We start from the raw sequence: 20,663 nt of genomic DNA, 5'->3' as shown, positions 1-20,663 counted from the left end.
TTTTAACTAAATGGGGTAATTGGTGTCACAAATGTGTAACTAGGGGGTTAAAAGTTGAAAATATGTTTTGGCTCTCACGCTTCATGGACCCTGTTATTTTTTAAAACTTGAAAATAAAATTCAAGTTATCAAAAAAATTGTAAGATAAAATTCTTGATGTAACTACGCGTGTGCAAAATTTCAGTAGAAGAGAATTTAACATGCGGCAAATGCGTGGACTTGAAAATAGCAAACAACACACGCACTGTTTATACTAGTATTAAAATTCCACAAAGTTGTCCTTTTTTTAGCTCACTTGTTCAGGTATCTCACTATGGAACTTTATACACACGTAGAATACATTTTTTTTTTATATTTCAGAAATTTTGATACTTTGAAAGAAGAGTTTCAATTTTCTTTCTTCTAAATTTCAGGCTTCATGTATCAAAATTTATTAGGAAAGTAAAGTTGGATATTTTTTCTTGTAGTTCCGCTATTTTTCTCGAGGTTTCTTTCATGGAGCCTGTTGCATAACTTGTTGATTGTGTTTCCTTCTCCTTTTGGCGTCAAAAGATCCTAGAAAGGGCATCGCCACTTGTGACTGTGACCTAGGTTTGGTTAATAACGTTGTTTTCAACACTGGTATCATCTCTCGTAGGCACGAGCTGTACCCCGCATGTAAAAGACCTCGTGATGGTGTTTTGGTTCTCCCTAACACTCTCATCACCAGGGTATCTAGATATTTCCCAAAATTTAAACCAGGCTAACATTCATAGTTGTAATCTTAATGTTATTGCAAGAGCATCAAATCATGCCGGGGAACTTACCCCGCTTCAGACCAATTATCCTGCTACCATGGTTCACAGCCTTTCATCATCAGCGACAGAAATCACCATCATGTGACTCTGAAAAGGCAGCCTAGTCGGTAAAAAGAGGACTTATTGCCTTCAAAAATCTGTCTGCACCTAGAGTAAGTGCAACGTATATTTTCAGTGTTTACAAATTAGCCACTTGTCAGAGTTAATTACCTCAACTGAACGCAAGAAAGATCATGGAAAAACATGTGAGATCACGCTCAGTTTATCTTCCTTCTTTTGTGAGGATATTCAACCTTGCACTGCCTTCCGCGGACAGCGTCGGCTTCGCTTTCACTTCACTGTCGATCACAGATTAACATCAATGAGACACGGTCCTATTATCTCTTGCGAAGACCTTTTCCTTAACCATGCTCTAATTAAGGCATGCCTTGTCAGCATAGTCCAAAATATAATCTATATAACTGAAAGAACATTCTCTCCAGTGCAAAAGTGGGTGATAAAGGAGGTCAATCATGGGCATCATTAGTTTAATCCCCACCAAATTTCCCTCTTTACGTGCCTTGAATCGCACCCCTAATCATCACTAAACTCCTTTAAACCCCAATGAAAAACAGACTTTCCAAGCAGCACCACGAGCATGACATGAAAGACCAGCACACTAGTCACTAGTGCACTCGTACCGACTGAACTCAAGATTGAGGTGGGGAGGAGTTGCCGTAGAGCAAGGGTCACGTTCGCGCGGCCGTATCCTCCGCCCTTTTGACCGCTCGCTCAGTGCCTTCCGCGGACAGCGAGACGTACGGGGACGACCGGTATCGGCGTGCTCAGCTACAGCCAGCCACCGAGGAATTGCTGGGGCAGTGGGAGCTTGAGGCTTGGCTTGCTTTCAAGTCAAGTCGTTGATATTTGGCACCACTTCTCCCGCCTGTATCTTTCTCTCCAGAGCTTGCAGGATCCTATCATTTTAGCTTGGCGAATGCACGTCCCATCATGAGCCGCATCATGGGCTGCGGTTGTGGTGCCGGTGGTTGCCTTGCGCTCCAGAGCTTTTGCTGAGCACCTAAAACCGCACCTCGCCCCCCTCTGCGAGCTCGATCGGCTCACTTCTTGCGTGCGTGCGTGCGTGGAGGAAGCTGGTGGCTGTGCGAGGATGGGTCTGAGAGGGGTGCTTCTCGCTCTGGCCTTGCTGCTCTCGGTGTGCGTGCGAGCAAGCCATGGACTCACGGACAGCCAGGACAGTGAGTACCCTGACTCATCCATTCTTGCTTAGTTTCACAAGTACTGTAGTACAATTCATCGATGATGAGACAAGAATTTTGAGCTCTTTCTCCTCTTTCTTTACCCAAGTAGTATAACTCACGTGTGATAACTCATACTACCTTGGAGTCGATTGTAGCTTCTGTTCTCCGAGCGTTAATGGATCAGTGGCAGAACTCGCCGCCTACGTGGGGACAATCCGATGATCCCTGCGGTGTTTCGCCATGGGACGGAGTGACATGCAGCAACGACAGGGTGATCTCCATGTAAGTGTGGGCAAAGCTCAACAAGAATTTCACTGCACACTCCGCCGAGTGCCAAGTCAACAAATCTTACCATTATTATACAACCGTGTCTTTCAGAAAAGTGTCAACCATGGGTATCAAAGGACTTCTAGCTGCTGACATCGGGCAGCTGACCGAGCTGCAATCCCTGTATGTAGCGGCAGAGCACTAGAGTGTCAAGCTAAACCTTTTCTTCAACATAATCCCTCTTCTTGCAGCTCTGCTTGAATTACTGAGCCATGACATGAGCAATTCTATGTGTATGCAGGGACCTGTCATTCAACAAAGACCTTGGAGGTGTGCTCACTCCGACCATCGGTAATTTGAAGCAGCTTGCGACCTTGTAAGTTTCCAAACGTGCTCTGCCTCTTGTTTTCGGTTAGGTTATATGTCACTATGCTCATGTGTTGTACTTGTGCCGCCTGGTTTGAAGGATTCTGGCAGGTTGCAGCTTTCATGGCAACATCCCTGATGAGCTAGGCAGTCTTCCAAAACTATCCTACATGTAAGAGACTACTCGCTGGCGCAGGAATCATCCGCACAGATGATCGTGCACGTTTGTTCCTCTGTGCTTCAGTTTTTGCAGGAAAATAATGAGATTGATCAAACTCTCTTTCAGGGCTCTGAACTCGAATCAGTTCTCTGGAAAAATACCAGCATCTCTGGGCAATCTCTCCAGCCTCTATTGGTTTGATGTCGCCGACAATCAACTGACCGGCCCATTGCCAATCTCATCAAACGGGGGAATGGGTCTAGACAAGCTTACAAAAACCAAACACTTGTAGGTTATACAAGACTTTTTTTTTGGTCATCATCATTTCTGAAGCAGAAATGAGAAGTGGAACGTATCTCTAACCGTACTGTTTCTGGTGATCTGTAGCCACTTCAACAAGAACCAATTGTCTGGTCCCATCCCAGATGCTCTCTTCAGCCCTGAGATGACACTGATTCATCTGTGAGTTCCTGAAGCCCTCTCTGTCTATAGACTCATCTTTCTCCTGCTTCGCAACATATTTGCTGACACCTTAAGATATTCGGTGCAGGCTTTTCGATGGAAATAAGTTCACCGGTGACATCCCGGACTCTCTTGGGTTTGTTAGCACACTCGAAGTTGTGTAAGTGTCCTTGTCAGACGAAACTCTGCCCAATTCTTCTTATTTTGTTGGATGAGCTGCCAGATATGAATCTTCTATATGTTTGTTTGGACAGCCGGCTGGATAGAAATTCCCTCTCCGGACCAGTTCCGGCGAACCTGAATAACCTCACCAAAGTAAACGAGCTGTAAGTTGTCTACGATACACTGTGTAAGTAAGTGCAAGTACAAAGCTATAGCCATTGTAAGCACATTATCTTTATATATGTTTCAGCAACTTAGCCAACAACCAGCTTAACGGACCGTTGCCCAATCTATCTGGGATGACTCTTCTCAATTATGTGTAAGCACTAAGAAATTCGCTGCGCACAAGATTTCTGCTGCTAATTTGTTCGAACCACCAGGCTTGATCTCATAGTAATTCATCTGGTCTAATTGCACCGCAGTGATCTGAGCAACAACACATTTGATCCTTCCCCGAGCCCGCAGTGGTTCTGGAAGTTGCCACAGCTCTCAGCTCTGTAAGTTCCCCTGAAATAACTTTGCAACTTCACAGTACATATGCTCGGATGGATAAATCTGACACTGTCTTGTGATGCCAAACCAAGGATCATACAATCCGGAAGACTATACGGCACGGTGCCGATGAAGCTGTTCAGCAGCCCGCAGCTGCAGCAAGTGTAAATTCGCGCAAAAACCTTGTCTGGATTTTGCACCAAAAAATGGTGAAACTGGTGTTCTTTAGAGTGCCGTGCTGTGGCAAATCTGACAAGGCCTCTTTGCAGGATCCTGGACGGCAACGCGTTCAATGGCACCCTCGACCTGGGGAGGAGCATTAGCAGCGAGCTGAGCATGGTGAGCTTCAAGGACAACGACTTCTCCTCCGTCACGGTGACCTCCAGCTACAACGGCACCCTCGCGTGAGTACCAAGTAGTAGTGTCCAGTTCCGGTTTCCAGACGGTGGCAGTGCTGTCATCTTACTTACAAACTCCTGCCACGGCATGGCATCGTTCAGGCTGGCCGGGAACCCGGTGTGCGACCACCTGCCGAACACGGCGTACTGCAACGTGACACAGCACGCGCCTTCTCGGGCGTACACGACAAGCCTGGTGAAGTGCTTCTCCGGGGCGTGCCCGCCGGAGCAGAGCATGAGCCCGCAGAGCTGCGGGTGCGCGTACCCGTACCAGGGGGTGATGTACTTCCGCGCGCCCTTCTTCGCGGACGTGGGCAACGGCACGGCGTTCCAGGAGCTGGAGAGCAAGCTGTGGACCAAGCTGGAGCTCAGCCCGGGCTCCGTGGCCCTGCAGGACCCCTTCTTCAACAGCGACTCCTACATGCAGGTCCAGGTGAAGCTCTTCCCTTCCGGCGGCCCCTACTTCAACCGCACCGAGGTGATGCGCATCGGCTTCGACCTCAGCAACCAGACCTTTAAGCCGCCCAAGGAGTTCGGCCCCTACTACTTCATCGCCTCCCCGTACCCCTTCCCAGGTCACCAACGAACAACGATTACCTGTTGTTTGCTCAACCTTTGAGTACGTATGTGGCTGAGTGAGATACCATGTGGGATGTGTGGTTTGCAGATCGGAACGTGCCGGCATCCAAGAGCAAGGGCGCCATCATCGGGATCGCGGTTGGCTGCGGCGTCCTGGTCATCGCCCTCGTCGGAGCTGCTGTCTACGCGCTCACGCAGAGGCGCCGCGCACAGAAGGCCACGGAAGAGCTCGGCGGACCTTTCGGTACGCCTTCTTATAAATAAACTTATAGGAGGATTGAAAGCATTTTCTTCACCGGCCGGCCAGACGAGTGAAGTGAAACTGGTGGTGCTGCAGCGTCGTGGGCTCGGAGCGAGGAGCGGGGCGGCGCGCCGCGGCTGAAAGGGGCGAGGTGGTTCTCGTGCGAGGAGCTGAAGCGGAGCACCAACAACTTCGCGGAGGCGAACGAGCTGGGGTACGGAGGGTACGGCAAGGTGTACAGGGGCATGCTGCCCAACGGGCAGTTCATCGCCATCAAGAGGGCGCAGCAAGGGTCGATGCAGGGCGGGCACGAGTTCAAGACCGAGATCGAGCTGCTCTCCCGGGTGCACCACAAGAACCTCGTCGGCCTCGTCGGCTTCTGCTTCGAGCAGGGCGAGCAGATGCTCGTCTACGAGTACATGTCCGCCGGCACACTGCGCGACAGCCTCACCGGTATGCAGAGCATGGCTTCGTCCCGTCTCAATAATAATCGTATCAAGTCAAGTACAAGTCCAGCAACCTTCCGCCCGTGGTTGCAGGGAAGAGCGGCCTGCATCTCGACTGGAAGAAGCGGCTCCGGGTGGCGCTGGGCGCCGCACGCGGCCTCGCCTACCTGCATGAGCTCGCCGACCCGCCCATCATCCACCGGGACGTCAAGTCCAGCAACATCCTCATGGACGAGCACCTCACCGCCAAGGTCGCCGACTTCGGCCTCTCCAAATTAGTGTCTGACAGCGACAAGGGCCATGTCAGCACCCAAGTCAAAGGAACGCTGGTAAGGCTCATGCATCCATCCCTGCAGTTGCAGATGTTCCTTCCAGTGAATGTGACTTGGTGTGGTTTCTGTTCTTGGCCTGCAGGGTTATCTGGACCCCGAGTACTACATGTCCCAGCAACTGACGGAGAAGAGCGACGTCTACAGCTTCGGCGTGGTCATGCTCGAGCTGATCATCGCCAGGCAGCCGATCGAGAAGGGGAAGTACATCGTCAGGGAGGCCAAGAGGGTTTTCGACGCTGCCGACGCCGAGTTCTGCGGCCTCAGGGGCATGATAGACTCCAGGATCATGAACACCAACCATCTCGCCGCGTTCAGCAAGTTCGTGCAGCTGGCCCTCCGGTGCGTGGAGGAGGGCGCTGCCGCCCGACCGTCGATGAGCGACGTCGTCAAGGAGATCGAGATGATGCTGCAGAGCGAGGGGCTCAGCAGCGCCTCGACATCCGCCTCAACGTCTGCGACGGACTTCGACGTCACAAAAAGTGCTCCTCGCCACCCTTACAACGATCCTCTCCCAAAGAAGGACAAGGACATGAGTACAGAGTCATTCGACGATTATAGCGGAGGATATTCTTTCCAGTCAAAGGTCGAACCAAAGTAGCTGGTTTCTGGTAGGGATTCTATGCTGGCCGGACCTTTTCTTCCTCCTCAGCAAGTAGCTTGCCTAATACTATGTCGAGATGTGAAGAATTTTTATTCTATGTGATTTACCTCCCATTAGCACTCTCTTATTAGAGTGATTTTGTATGGCCATGTTCTAATCAAAACGTTGTTACTTACGGCTAACACCGCTGGGGCCACCAAACAAACAGTTCTGAATGAGTAATTGCCCTGCTAATAGGGGGAAATCCTATTTATGATACTAGATCGGTCCTGACTTTTGCCAGACGAATTCATTGCACGGAAGAATTTCCTCACACACAAAAATGTTTTCAGCACACTACATTTGTTGCATGAAAACATCTCAGAAATAATGTTATGATACAGCAATTTCTATGTTGCACATATACAGAAAACACTGTTGCGGCACAATTGACATGTTTCATTGCTAGTCAAATTCTATGTCAGGAATTTGGATCAGATTACCAATCCTAAGTTCTCCCGCGATAGTGCAATTAAACAGGCACACTGACTCGACAAGTAACAAGGCATCTATCTATGTTGTATTTCCTGAGGGATAATACTATCAGATTTGCTGCAAAAGCTAATGCCGCTGCCGCATAGGTTGCATTTTGCTATCTAGTTTTATCATACAACCAAACACAGGATAATTCTTAAACACAATTTACTGGTCATATAAAATTGATTCGTATCTGCTCCACATGCAAAGATTTCATCCATTTCATAAAAAGTGAATCAATTCCGTTACAGAAGGAACACACTCAAGGTTACAATGGTACAATGACTATTTTCTATAAAATTAGCTGTCAAAATTTCCAATCATAGGTCCTTCTTGCTACCTACAGGTCTAGGGTGGAAGTCCAACATCCATTGCTTATAATTTGTGTACAGGGTCAAAATAATAAACTGTGAGAAGCAGATGAACATTATCAGTGCATCAAAGAGGAAGGGATACCTCTTTGGAGGCTCTATTTGCAGGTACACAGTGTGAAGTAAGATCGAGCATAACAATGGCAGGCTCAGAACTGCCATTGTTCCAGACGAAATTTTCATCCCCTTTCCATAGTTTCCACCAGGTGAGTAGTAAATAAGAACGAATAATCCAAGAACAGATATATATTGTAGAAGAAGCTGATCACGGCAGATAAGCGGGTACATCGAAAAAAGTGCATAGTACGTGAACCATCCATGCAGGTGAGGTTCGTGTAATGCTAAAAGGCTTGCGGGTAAAAGAGGAAGCAAAATTGATTTCTCATGCACTGCAATTATAAAACAAAGAAACATGAAGATCAAAGAAATATCACATATACTTGCAAAAAAAAAGAGTATCAACCCAGCAGTAGAACATACCTTGGTACGAGAATAGGTAGAAAGAGAACGAACTGTTCAACAGAGAATAGAGGAAGCCAAGATTACTTGGTGACTTGACTTGCTGAATAAATGAAGGCAAGAAAGCCAGGATGGTAGCAGAAAGACTCATAAGTTTCAGCGGCTTTATTGCGTACAATCGCTTCCACTTGATAAGAACTGAGGTGGTACACCAGAAATTTGCAACATAATCCTCATATATACCTCTCTCAAACGGAGCCAATCGAGAGATCACCTGACAGTGGAGTTAACATGTTTAGTGAACTGAGCCAATTATGTATAGAGTAAGCTTCATTTTGGTGAATTGACCAGCTCAGTAAGGAGATCACTACATTTTAGTTAAACAAGATTTCTTCAGTATAGACTAGTTTGCTTGAACAACAAAATAACCAGATCACATATGCAGCAATTACCTGCATGGCAGCCTCATAAGAATGTAAATAAGGCCACCAAACAAGAGCAAAAGTTCCCAGTACAACAAAACCAAGTTTCATGATCTCAACAATTGGATACTTCCGCTTCAGGCATTTTCCAAGAAGATGCCCAAAAAAAGCTGGCGCAAAGTACATGCTCATCTGCAAGATATCAAATATGCCCATGATTTATAGGATCACAATTTATTTGCAAAGCTCTATATGAACAGGGAGAGGCGCAGGTTAGTTTTATGGAAGTAGTGCAGGAAACTGTAGTAGATAAAAATCCATGCAAGACTTGTAACTGATTCAGCAGGTTTACTCTATTTCCCATCAAAGTAAGTGGCACAATTATAATGGATTCACTCCCAATTTTCATCTCTATCAGCCCATTATACTGCCAGCTTGAGCTAGTTGGAAATTCAGCTAGTAGCCCTCAAAAGTTGAGTACTAAATGTTGACGTATAATGTGCTGCCTAGTCTCTTCCATCAGATCGGCCTTTTGGTTGCATTGGCTAGGGCATGCACTTCTACATGGTATCGGAGCCAAGAGGTCTTGAGCTCAAGACCCGGCTGGCGCAATTAAATTGCAGCCCACTTTCGGTCCACGTTTAGGCCTGAGGGCCACACGTGAAGGGGAGTGTTGATGTATAATGTGCTGCCTAGTCTCTTCCATCAGATCGGTCTTTTGGTTGCATTGGCTAGGGCATGCACTTCTACACTAAGGATTGTACCAACACTGCATGCACTTTTTGTGACAGCCTACTCTATTTGTATTGCTTTGGGATTGTCTCTTACAGGTCTGCGACTACTGGCATTCACTGTTGATGCTACTGCCACTCGTGATCACTGACTTTGTCATTCATGCTAGCAGCTTTTTCCCCACCCTCCCGGGTCGCACGCGCGTGCGGCTCCGGAGGCTTCCCCAAACCCTAGCCCCCAAGACCTCAGATCCCCTCCCCCGCTGCCGCCGCCGGCGCCGGCGGTGGCGGCCCCGCCCGGCCGGCGAAGGCGGCGGGTGCTGGCTGCGCCCTCTGGACGGCTCCCCTTCGCGCGGAGCGGGACGTCCCTGAGGCGGCCATGATGGTGGTGGACTTTCACGGCGGGGAACGCGGAGTGCGGCGACGCCAACAGATCCAGGGGCGCAGCAGGGTGGCGGAGGTAGGTGGATTCGGCTTTGCTGGGGGCGGCGGCGCGAGCTCAGCCATGGTGGTGGCGGCGCCGAGGAGGCCCTGCCAGGAAGGGATCTTGGTGGGCAGCAGGTGGCCGGCCAGCCGCCGTGTGAGGAGCGCGCGGTGATGCCCCGGTGGAGTTGGCGCAGGAGTGTGGCTGGAGGCACAGGTCAGCTCCATGCTTGTGGCAGTCCCCTGGTGTGGGTGAAGGCCGACAGTGCTGGATCTTGCCCTTGCACGGCTTGGTGGATGCTGCTGCTCCTCGTCTGTGGTTGACGGTGGTGTGGGTCGCGTTCTCTCGGCAGTGAGGGTGGGAGAGGACCACGGCTGCGCAGCCTCGACGGCAATTTGCTGCAGTGGCGGCGGTGCGAGGCATCATGGACGGTACTGTCCAATACCTTGGAGGAGTGGAGTGGCGCGGCATTATGGATGAAAATCTAGTCCGGTTTTGGCCGGGCCGGCGGCGATGGCACCCGTGGGTGTTATTCCCCTCCCTAGAGGCGTCGCTGAGTGTGTCGCCAAGTCCCTCTCTTGCTTGGTATTGGCAGTAGTCTCCGGGCGAAAGCCTTGATTCGGCGTTGAATCGGCACGATGGCGGCGTTCTCGACGTCGTCTCTCTGTTGGGAGCATCGTGCTGGGAGACTTGGAGTTCCTATGTTGCGCTCCTCCGGTGTTCGCCGTTACCCTGATCGTTCTCCCCCCCCCCCCCCCCCCCCCCCGGCGCAATGCACGGTCGTCGACGGTGATTCCAAGACGGTGCCTTTCTTAGGTCGGATCGAGTCCTGCCATCCTCTTGCCACCTCCTCTTGGCTTTATTGGGGATGGTGCGTTGATAAGGGAAGCTTGGAGGGAGCTGCTGTTCTTCGGAGGTGACCGACGTCGGTCGAGACACGGCGAGGTTTTCGGTTTTGGGTAGGCTCTTTTGCGTTGTTGTTGTGTTGTCGTGGGTGGCTGTCCTTGGACTAGCCGGGTGTGGAGTTATGCTACGTTCGTTGTTCGCAGCGAGTGGTAGTGGTCTCGTACTTGATATTCTCTTCTTCTATAAAGCTATGGTACGCAATTTGCGTACTCTCAAGAAAAAGTCATTCATGCTAGCAGTCGCTTGGGTTAAGTTGGTATCCACTATACACCCCAGGAGCTCCCTTTGGGAATCTGTGGGGTTTGCAAAGGCAGAGATCTCTAAGATTTATGACTTACATCATGTTTGTTGACGAAGCTTGAAAGTAGGAAATTAAAGAGTAAATGCAGTTTCACCTCCCTGGAAATAAAACAGATATATTTATCTTTGTTCCAGATAAGAAAGAACCTGCTTATGGTTAATTGCAAGACTGAAGAGAGCAGCAGCAACAAGTTCGTTCCTCGACAGAATACCAGCAATCGCTCCGAGTGTCAGCCCAAGACTGATGCAGTTATACTGAAACAAAAGGGCAATCCGTCATTGTGTAACACACTGGGCAATGCAGTCAAATGCCCTGCTCCAATGCACATACACCACTAGTATAATCCTCACCTGAAAATGGCCGTGGTCGATTAATACTAAACACGGGTTGAGAAGAACCATGGCGAGCAGCCACGTCCACCCCTCACGCCTCTCCCCACTACCGCCAACCCCATCCTTCATGTACGCCCACACGAACCATAGCGCCGCGGGGAAGAACAGAATGAGATCAGACGAGAGTACTGTCCACCGCATAAGCAACTTCCTGCAGGAAACAAACCACAGAGACTTAAAACAGACACACGATTCTGCACACCACGCCATGTACTAAATGTTAGTCCAAAGATGTCCGTACGATTCCTGGGACTCGAACCCGCGAGAGGATCGGAGGGCGACAGCGTCGGGGAGGGAGGCGTTGATGAGGTGAGCGTGGAGCCGGCTCTGGTAGGCGGAGAGGGGCGGGTAGTCGAGGCCCCAGTGGGCGAGGTCGTTGTCGGAGGTGTTGCGGTACCAGTCGGAGGAGGGGAGGTGGAGGGTGAGCTCCATCCAGTGCCGCTGAGCCTCGTAGTCGCCGAATTTGGGTGCTGCGCCCTGACCCGAGTAGGGGCCGACGGAGACAAGCGCGCGGAGGAGGAGGGCAGCGAAGGAGATAAGGAGGGCAGTGGCGAGCGGCGGCGCTGAGGGCTGCCATGGGAGCCGGGCGGCGACCGATGGATCTGGGGCGGAGTTCCGGGATTTCTTCGGCTTCGCCATTGGCGACTTCGCTTCCGGCAGATCTTGGTGTCTGACTTGATTAGTTCCAGGTGGTTTGCCGTAGGCATATGTGAAATCTTATTTTCCTATTCTGAATCGACCTTTAATTCGTATATTGCGAGCTCATAGGTCTATACTGAATTCTGCTGGATATTACCACTTTTTCGATTGATTTAATTTTTAAGTAAATCATATTTTTTTGAAAAAGTTCAGATTTAATAAAAGATTTACCGAAAGTATAAAGCACCTCAAACATAATAAAAATTACATCGAGATCGATGAACCACCGAATGACCATTGTCACCGCCAGAACAAGCCGCCGATGCGCCGTTGTCGCCGCTCCCATATCGGAACCGGCTTGACCTTGTCGATGATAGTCAGGAAGTCTTCGTGCACGTGCCCGTAAAGATCAGCGCCCTGTAGCCGCAGTCGTCGCCTTTGAATTCTTGAATCGATTTGAAGAACCTGGCACCAAATATTACCGTTATGTACGTACGGCAAGAAACCTTAACCTCACCGCCCCAAAGAGCTAGTATGAATCTACGCCAGAGCTCCGTCTAATACGTCCCAACGGACGAACTTAAGAAGGATCAGAGGCCGAAAGACTGACTCAAAGAAGGAGCGCCATCATACGTCCAAACGCCGCCCCTGCGAGAACTAAAACCCTACCTATCTACTAGTGGAAGTCGAGACACTAGGATTCTCCTCCCCACCACCGGCCGCCAGAGCGGCAGCCGGGGGGAGGCAAATCCACGGATTCACCGGAGAAGATCGAGGGAAGGAAGGCTTTCCTAAGTCGCCTTGAGAGAGAGGAAAGATTGTCTTTACTATAGTTTTAAGTAAATCATTAACATGTTATTACCAATATAAATCTCATACAAATATATAAACATGTGAGCACGTATCAAACATAGAACTGACACATCTATGAACATAATATGGGCGTGTTTGGATGCTTTCCACGTTGGTGTACACCTGGCGTGGATGATGCCTGGGTTCTGCCTGGCAGCTGTTTGCTTTATGTCTATGTAGAGAAGATGTGTGTCTGGCTTGGCCGTTCCTGCCATATGATTAGCCTGGCTCAATTAGGAAAAAAATTACAAAGAAAATAGTTAGCCCAGGTAACCTCGTTAGCCTGGTCCAGGTGTCCATTTTCATGCGCCTCGCGCGCTACAGCAGGAGCCTGGAGTTAATTAATGACCGGTAATTGTACGTCTATTCTTTAACAATATTTTAAACAATCAACTCACATCAACCAAGCAAAGACAAGAATAGCAGGCGAGCCTGGCTGGCAAAATTGGCACCTTATTTTCTCAGGCACATTGGCCAGGCCTCTAACCAAATGGCCTCTATATGCGGCTAGCACATGAACGAGCAAATAGAGGATGAACAGATCGTACTCTCCGGTAGGTCAGGCTAAAGCCGCGCACGGGAAGTGGTTGCGGCCTTGTTCGCGTCCTTCTTCTTGGCGGTAGCGGCGGCCATGGCACCGGTGTCGAGCAACTAGTAGAAGTCGAGGACGGAGATGAAAACGGGCCGAGACGCTCCCCAAAAACCTTATTGCGCTTCTCCCGGTGCAGGATTGCAAAGGATAGGGTTCCGGAGGCCTGCTCTCTCAAACGGTCGTGCACACAATCGACGGGATGGTATCGCCGGAAGCAGCAACAATTAGTGGAATAGTAGATGATGGCTAGGGTTATGCGCGAGAGGAACTGACTGTATCGGCGGGGGTTGCCAAGTGAGTCGTGGGCCTAGGCTTAGGCCCACGAATGAGCCGGCAAACAGCTCGGGATCCAACGTCATGGACAGTGACACATCTATTAGCAACTCGTAATTAATCTCTGATTAATTAACCATTCCCGACGGCAAAAATAAAATGCAAAGTATTACATAGGACTGAGCTCGGCTCAGCTCATTCATGAAACACGATATGCGCGGGGGAGGGGAGGCGTTGTGAGGTGGGCGGCGGAGGAGGAGCGCAAGTGTACCATTCATCTTCTCAAGCTCCAATAGCATGTAAAAGAGAAACCCTTATAAAGGGATCTCAGCTCTCCTCTACTTGTGAGGTGGTACGAAACATTCCACTGTGTCATGCACTTACATGAGCCTTGGAGATTAATCAGGAATTATTATTGTTATATGTGCCCAAGGCCCATCTATAATTCAACAATCCTCCACAGTTCTCGAGGCACATTAGTATGTCCTTTGCTCCAAACAATGTTTTGATACGAGAATTTCCAGTGAAGACCGGTTAAGGTTGAACATCCATCTAGAGCAAATAATTAGACTTCTTCACAACTAAACAAAAGGACTATACCTTGAACTGTGGGTTTGATGTTCAGAAGTTTCATCCATTGTCATACTGGTACTAGGCTACTGAAAGCTAACCCTGCGGGTGGAGCATATTAGTCATACTCCTGCCCGTCCATGAGCTTCCTAGAAATTGTCGTATCTCATAGACTAGGGGTGGAATTCGAGTCGAGTTGAGCCAACTTGGTTTGGCCCGTTAACATAACAAGTTATCTCAGCTTGACTCATTAACACAACGAGTTATCTCGGCTCGACTCATTAACATAATGAGCTCGAATCCAAACTCGGCACGACTCGTGGAGTTAGCCGTTAAGCTTGTTATAGACGTGTGCTACTTCTTGAGCTTGCATTGATTTTTCCCTTGAAGAGAAAAGGGTGATGCAGCAAAGTAGAGATAAGTATTTTCCTCAGTTAAGAACCAAGGTATCAATCCAGTAGGAGGCACAAGCAAGTCCCCAATATATGCACCTGCAAAAACTAACAAACACTTGCACACAACGCGGAAAAGGGGTTGTCAATCCCTTCACGGTCACTTGCAAGAGTGAGATCTAATGAGATAGATATAAAAGATAAGTAAATAAAAAAAAGTAAATATAAATAAATTGCAGCAAGATATTTTTGGATTTTTAGTTTTATAGATCTGAAAATAATATGGTGGAAAATAGACCCAGGGGCCATAGGTTTCACTAGAGGCTTCTCTCTCGAAGAAAGCTTACGGTGGGTAAACAAATTACTGTTGAGCAATTGATAGAAAAGCGAAAAGTTATGACGATATCTAAGGAAATGATCATGAATATAGGCATCACGTCTGTGATAAGTAGACCGACTCCTGCCTGCATCTACTACTATTACTCCACACATCGACCGGCTCCTGCCTGCATCTAGAGTATTAAGTTCATAAGAACAGAGTAACGCCTTAAGCAAGATGACATGATGTAGAGGGATAAACTCAAGCAATATGGTATAAACCCTATCCTTTTATCCTTAATGGCAACAATACAATACGTGCCTCGCTGTCCCTTCTGTCACTAGAAGAGGACACCACAAGATTGAACACATCACAAAGCACTTCTCCCATTGCAAGAAAAACCAATCTAGTAGGCCAAACCAAATCGATAATTTGGAACAGAGGGAGTAGATCGAAGAGTATTACTAAGCTATCTCATTCATGCATAAGAGAGTTCAGAAAAGACTCAAATAATATTCATAGATAATCTGATCATAAATCCACAATTCATCGGATCTCAACCTGAAGGAAATATGCCCTAGAGGCAATAATAAAGTTGTTATTTATATTTCCTTATATCATGATAAATGTTTATTATTCATGCTAGAATTGTATTAACCGGAAACTTAGTACATGTGTGAATACATAGACAAACAGAGTGTCACTAGTATGCCTCTACTTGACTAGCTCGTTAATCAAAGATGGTTAAATTTCCTAGCCATAGACATGAATTGTCATTCGATGAACGGGATCACATCATTAGAGAATGATGTGATTGACTTGACTCATCCGTTAGCTTAGCACTATGATCGTTTAGTTTATTGCTATTGCTTTCTTCATGACTTATATATGTTCCTATGACTATGAGATTATGCAACTCCCGAATACCGATGGTGTTTGCTGAGTTGGCATAGATCGAGATTAGGATTTGTCACTCCGATTGTCGGAGAGGTATCTTTGGGCCCTCTCGGTAATGCACATCACTATAAGCCTTGCAAGCAATGTAACTAATGAGTTAGTTACAGGATGATGCATTACGGAACGAGTAAAGAGACTTGCCGGTAATGAGATTGAACTAGGTATGTTGATACTGACGATCGAATCTCGGGCAAGTAACATACCGATGACAAAGGGAACAACGTATGTTGTTATGCGGTTTGACCGATAAAGATCTTCGTAGAATATGTAGGAGCCAATATGAGCATCCAGGTTCCGCTATTGGTTATTGACCAGAGATGAGTCTCGGCCATGTTTACATAGTTCTCGGACCCGTAGGGTCAGCACGCTTAACGTTCGATGACGATCAGTATTATGAGTTTATGTGTTTTGATGTACCGAAGGTATTTCGGAGTCCCGGATGAGATCACGGACATGACGAGGAGTCTCGAAATGGTCGAGACATAAAGATTGATATATTGGATGACTATATTCGAACACCGGAATGGTTCCAAGGTGTATCGAGTATTTACCGGAGTACCAGGGGGTTACCGGAACCCCCCGGGGGGTTATTGGGCCTCATGGGCCTAGTAGTGGAAGAGAGGAGGAAGGCCAAGAGGTGGCGCCCCCCTAGCCCAAACCGAATTGGACTAGGGGGCTGCCCCCCTTTCCTTCTCTCCTCCCTCTCCTTCCCCCTTCTCCTAGTTGGAATAGGAAAGGGGGGGGCCGAATCCTACTTGGAGTAGGATTGCCCCCCTTGGCGCGCCTCCTCCCCTTGGCCGGCCTCCTCCTCCCTCCCCCTTTATATACGTGGGAGGGGGCACCCCAAGGGCACACCAAAGTTTCTCTTAGCCGTGTGCGGTGCCCCCCTCCACAGAAACACACCTCGGTCATATCGTTGCAGTGCTTAGGCGAAGCCTTGCGCCGGTAACTTCATCATCACCGTCACCACACCGTCGTGCTGACGAAACTCTCCCTCGGCCTCAGCTGGATCAAGAGTACGAGGGACGTCATCGAGCTGTACGTGTGCAGATCGCGGAGGTGCCGTGCGTTCGGTGCTTGATTGGTTCGATCGCGAAGACGTTCGACTACATCAACCGCGTTACTTAATGCTTCCGCTTTCAGTCTATGAGGGTACGTGGACACACTCTCCCCGCTCGTTGCTATGCTTCTCCTAGATAGATCTTGTGTGATCGTAGGATTTTTTTTTGAAATACTACGTTCCCCAACAGTGGCATCCGAGCCAGGTCTATGCGTAGATGTTATATGCACGAGTAGAACACAAAGAGTTGTGGGCGATAATAGTCATACTGCTTACCAGCATGTCATACTTTGATTCGGCGGTATTGTTGGATGAAGCGGCCCAGACCGACATTACATGACCGCGTTCAAGAGACTAGTTCTACCGCCGTGCTTCGCACACAGGTGGCTAGTGGGTGTTTGTTTCTCCAACTTTAGTTGAATCGAGTGTGACTACGCCCAGTCCTTGTTGAAGGTTAAAACAGCAAACTTGACGAAAAATCATTGTGGTTTTTGATGCGTAGGTAAGAACGGTTCTTGCTAGAAGCCCGTAGCAGCCACGTAAAACTTGCAATAACAAAGTAGAGGACGTCTAACTTGTTTTTGCAGGGCTTGCTGTGATGTGATATGGTCAAGACGTGATGATATATAATTTGTTGTATGAGATGATCATGTTTTGTAACAGTTATCGGCAACTGGCAGGAGCCATATGGTTGTCGCTTTATTGTATGAAACGCAATCGCCATGCAATTGCTTTACTTTATCACTAAGCGGTAGCGATAGTCGTAGAAGCAATAGTTGGCGAGACGACAACGATGCTTCGATGGAGATCAAGGTGTCAAGCCAGTGACGATGGTGATCATGACGATGCTTTGGAGATGGAGATCAAAGGCACAAGATGATGATGGCCATATCATATCACTTATATTGATTGCATGTGATGTTTATCCTTTATGCATCTTATTTTTCTTAGTACGGCGGTAGCATTATAAGATGATATCTCACTAAATTTCAAGGTACAAGTGTTCTCCCTGAGTATGCACCGTTGCTACAGTTCGTCGTGCCGAGACACCACGTGATGAACGGGTGTGATAAGCTCTACGTTCACATACAAAGGGTGCAAGCCAGTTTTGCACATGCAGAGTACTCGGGTTAAACTTGACGAGCCTAGCATATGCATATATGGCCTCGGAACACTAAGACCGAAAGGTCGCGCGTGAACCATATAGTAGATATGATCAACATAGTGATGTTCACCATTGAAAACTACTCCATCTCACGTGATGATCGGACATAGTTTAGTTGATATGGATCACGTGATCACTTAGATGATTAGAGGGATGTCTATCTAAGTGGGAGTTCTTAAGTAATATGATTAATTGAACTTTAATTTATCATGAACTTAGTACCTGATAGTATTTTGCATGTCTATGTTGTTGTAGATAAATGGCCCGTGCTACTGTTCTGTTGAATTTTAATGCGTTCCTAGAGAAAGCTAAGTTGAAAGATGATGGTAGCAACTACACGGACTGGGTCCGTAACTTGAGGATTATCCTCATTGTTGCACGGAAGAATTACGTCCTGGAAGCACCGCTAGGTGCCAAACCCGCTGCAGGAGCAACACCAGATGTTATGAACACCTGGCAGAGCAAGCTGATGACTACTCAATAGTTCAGTGTGCCATGCTTTACGGCTTAGAACCAGGACTTCAACGATGTTTTGAACGTCATGGAGCATATGAGATGTTCCAAGAGTTGAAGTTAATATTTCAAGCAAATGCCCGGATTGAGAGATATGAAGTCTCCAATAAGTTCTACAGCTGCAAAATGGAGGAGAATAGTTCTGTCAGTGAGAATATACTCAGAATGTCTGGGTACCACAATCACTTGACTCAGCTGGGAGTTAATCTTCCGGTTGATAGTGTCATTGACAGAGTTCTTCAATCACTGCCACCAAGATACAAGAGCTTCGTGATGAACTATAATATGCAAGGGATGGATAAGACGATTCCCGAGCTCTTCGCAATGCTAAAGGCTGCGGAGGTAGAAATCAAGAAGGAGCATCAAGTGTTGATGGTCAACAAGACCACTAGTTTCAAGAAAAAGGGTAAAGGGAAGAAGGGGAACTTCAAGAAGAACGGCAAGCAACATGCTGCTTAAGTGAAGAAGCCCAAGTCTGGACCTAAGCCTGAAACTGAGTGCTTCTACTGCAAAGGGACTGGTCACTGGAAGCGGAACTGCCCCAAGTATTTGGCGGAAAAGAAGGATGGTAAGTGAAAGGTATATTTGATATACATGCTATTGATGTGTACCTTACTAATGCTCGCAGTAGCGCCTGGGTATTTGATACTGGTTCTGTTGCTAATATTTGCAACTCGAAACAGGGGCTATGGATTAAGCGAAGATTGGCTAAGGATGAGGTGACGATGCATGTGGGAAATTGTTCCAAAGTCGATGTGATCGCCCACGACACGCTACCTCTACATCTACCTTCGGGATTAGTTTTATACGTGAATAATTGTTATTTGGTGCTAGCGTTAAGCATGAACATTCTATCTAGATCTTGTTTGATGCGAGACAGTTATTCATTTAAATCAGAGAATAATGGTTGTTCTATTTATATGAGTAATATCTTTTATGGTCATGCACCCTTGATGAGTGGTCTATTTTTACTAAATCTTGATAGTAGTGATACACATATTCATAGTATTGAAGCCAAAAGATATAAGTTTAATAATGATAGTGCAACTTATTTGTGGCACTGCCGTTTAGGTCATATTGGTGTAAAGCGCATAAAGAAACTCCATGCTGATGGGCTTTTGGAATCACTTGATTATGAATCACTTGATGCTTGCAAACCATGCCTCATGGGCAAGATGACTAAGACTCCGTTCTCCGGAACAATGGAGCGAGCAACAGACTTGTTGGAAATAATACATACTGATGTATGTGGTCCGATGAGTGTTGATGCTTGCGGCGGGTATCGTTATTTTCTGACCTTCACGGATGATTTAAGTAGATATGGGTATATCTACTTGATGAAACATAAGTCTGAAACATTTGAAAAGTTCAAAGAATTTCAGAGTGAAGTGGAAAGTCATCGTAACAAGAAAATAAAGTTTCTACGATCTGATCGTGGAGGAGAATATTTGAGTTATGAGTTTGGTCTTCATTTGAAACAATGCGCAATAGTTTCGCAACTCACGCCACCCGGAACACCAGAGCGTAATGGTGTGTCCAAACGTCGTAATCCTACTTTATTAGATATGGTGCGATCTATGATGTCTCTTACTGATTTACCGCTATCGTTTTGGGGTTATGCTTTAGAGACGGCCGCATTCACGTTAAATAGGGCACCATCTAAATCCGTTGAGACGACACCATATGAACTATCGTTTGGCAAGAAACCCAAGTTGTCGTTTCTTAAAGTTTGGGGCTGCGATGCTTATGTGAAAAAGCTTCAACCTGATAAGCTCGAACCCAGATCGGAGAAATGTGTCTTCATAGGATATCCAAAGGAGACTGTTGGGTACACCTTCTATCACAGATCCGAAGGCAAGATATTCGTTGCTAAGAATGGATCCTTTCTAGAGAAGGAGTTTCTCTCGAAAGAAGTGAGTGGGAGGAAAGTAGAACTTGATGAGGTAACTATACCTGCTCCCTTATTGGAAAGTAGTTCATCACAGAAATCAGTTCCAGTGATTCCTACACCAGTAAGTGAGGAAGCTAATGATGATGATCATGAAACTTCTGATCAAGTTACTACCAAACCTCGTAGGTCAACCAGAGTAAGATCCGCACCAGAGTGGTACGGTAATCCTGTTCTGGAGGTCATGTTACTTGACCATGGTGAACCTACAAACTATGAGGAAGCGATGATTAGCCCAGATTCCGCTAAATGGCTTGAGGCCATGAAATCTGAGATGGGATCCATGTATGAGAGCAAAGTGTGGACTTTGGTTGACT

The 20,663-nt window shown here is 47.4% G+C and overlaps 2 protein-coding genes across 2 annotated transcripts; one reads left to right on the top strand and one right to left on the bottom strand.

Annotated features, from left to right (window-relative positions):
• The first annotated feature begins 1,422 nt into the window (after positions 1 to 1,422).
• Positions 1,423 to 6,726, top strand: LOC109761483 (leucine-rich repeat receptor protein kinase HPCA1). The gene is made up of 18 exons (XM_020320298.4): positions 1,423 to 2,035; positions 2,194 to 2,320; positions 2,417 to 2,488; positions 2,607 to 2,681; positions 2,772 to 2,843; positions 2,958 to 3,119; positions 3,219 to 3,293; positions 3,382 to 3,453; positions 3,548 to 3,619; positions 3,706 to 3,774; positions 3,878 to 3,952; positions 4,040 to 4,111; positions 4,217 to 4,351; positions 4,448 to 4,920; positions 5,013 to 5,168; positions 5,262 to 5,618; positions 5,705 to 5,940; positions 6,026 to 6,726. Exons 1-18 carry the CDS (start codon positions 1,948 to 1,950, stop codon positions 6,539 to 6,541), a joined length of 2,904 nt encoding a protein of 967 aa, XP_020175887.1. The 5' UTR covers positions 1,423 to 1,947; the 3' UTR covers positions 6,542 to 6,726.
• A 531-nt stretch (positions 6,727 to 7,257) lies between these two features.
• On the bottom strand, positions 7,258 to 11,798 carry LOC109761484 (probable dolichyl pyrophosphate Man9GlcNAc2 alpha-1,3-glucosyltransferase). Its single transcript, XM_020320299.4, has 6 exons — positions 11,308 to 11,798; positions 11,025 to 11,217; positions 10,821 to 10,928; positions 8,343 to 8,504; positions 7,912 to 8,164; positions 7,258 to 7,820 (listed from the first exon to the last, which is right to left on the bottom strand). Exons 1-6 carry the CDS (start codon positions 11,703 to 11,705, stop codon positions 7,381 to 7,383), a joined length of 1,554 nt encoding a protein of 517 aa, XP_020175888.1. The 5' UTR covers positions 11,706 to 11,798; the 3' UTR covers positions 7,258 to 7,380.
• Positions 11,799 to 20,663: the final 8,865 nt, after the last annotated feature.

Source organism: Aegilops tauschii, chromosome 4, assembly GCF_002575655.3.
Source record: "Aegilops tauschii subsp. strangulata cultivar AL8/78 chromosome 4, Aet v6.0, whole genome shotgun sequence".
NCBI lineage: Eukaryota > Viridiplantae > Streptophyta > Magnoliopsida > Poales > Poaceae > Aegilops > Aegilops tauschii.
Note: the sequence above shows the minus strand (reverse complement) of the source record. Positions and strands in the feature narration are given on the sequence as shown.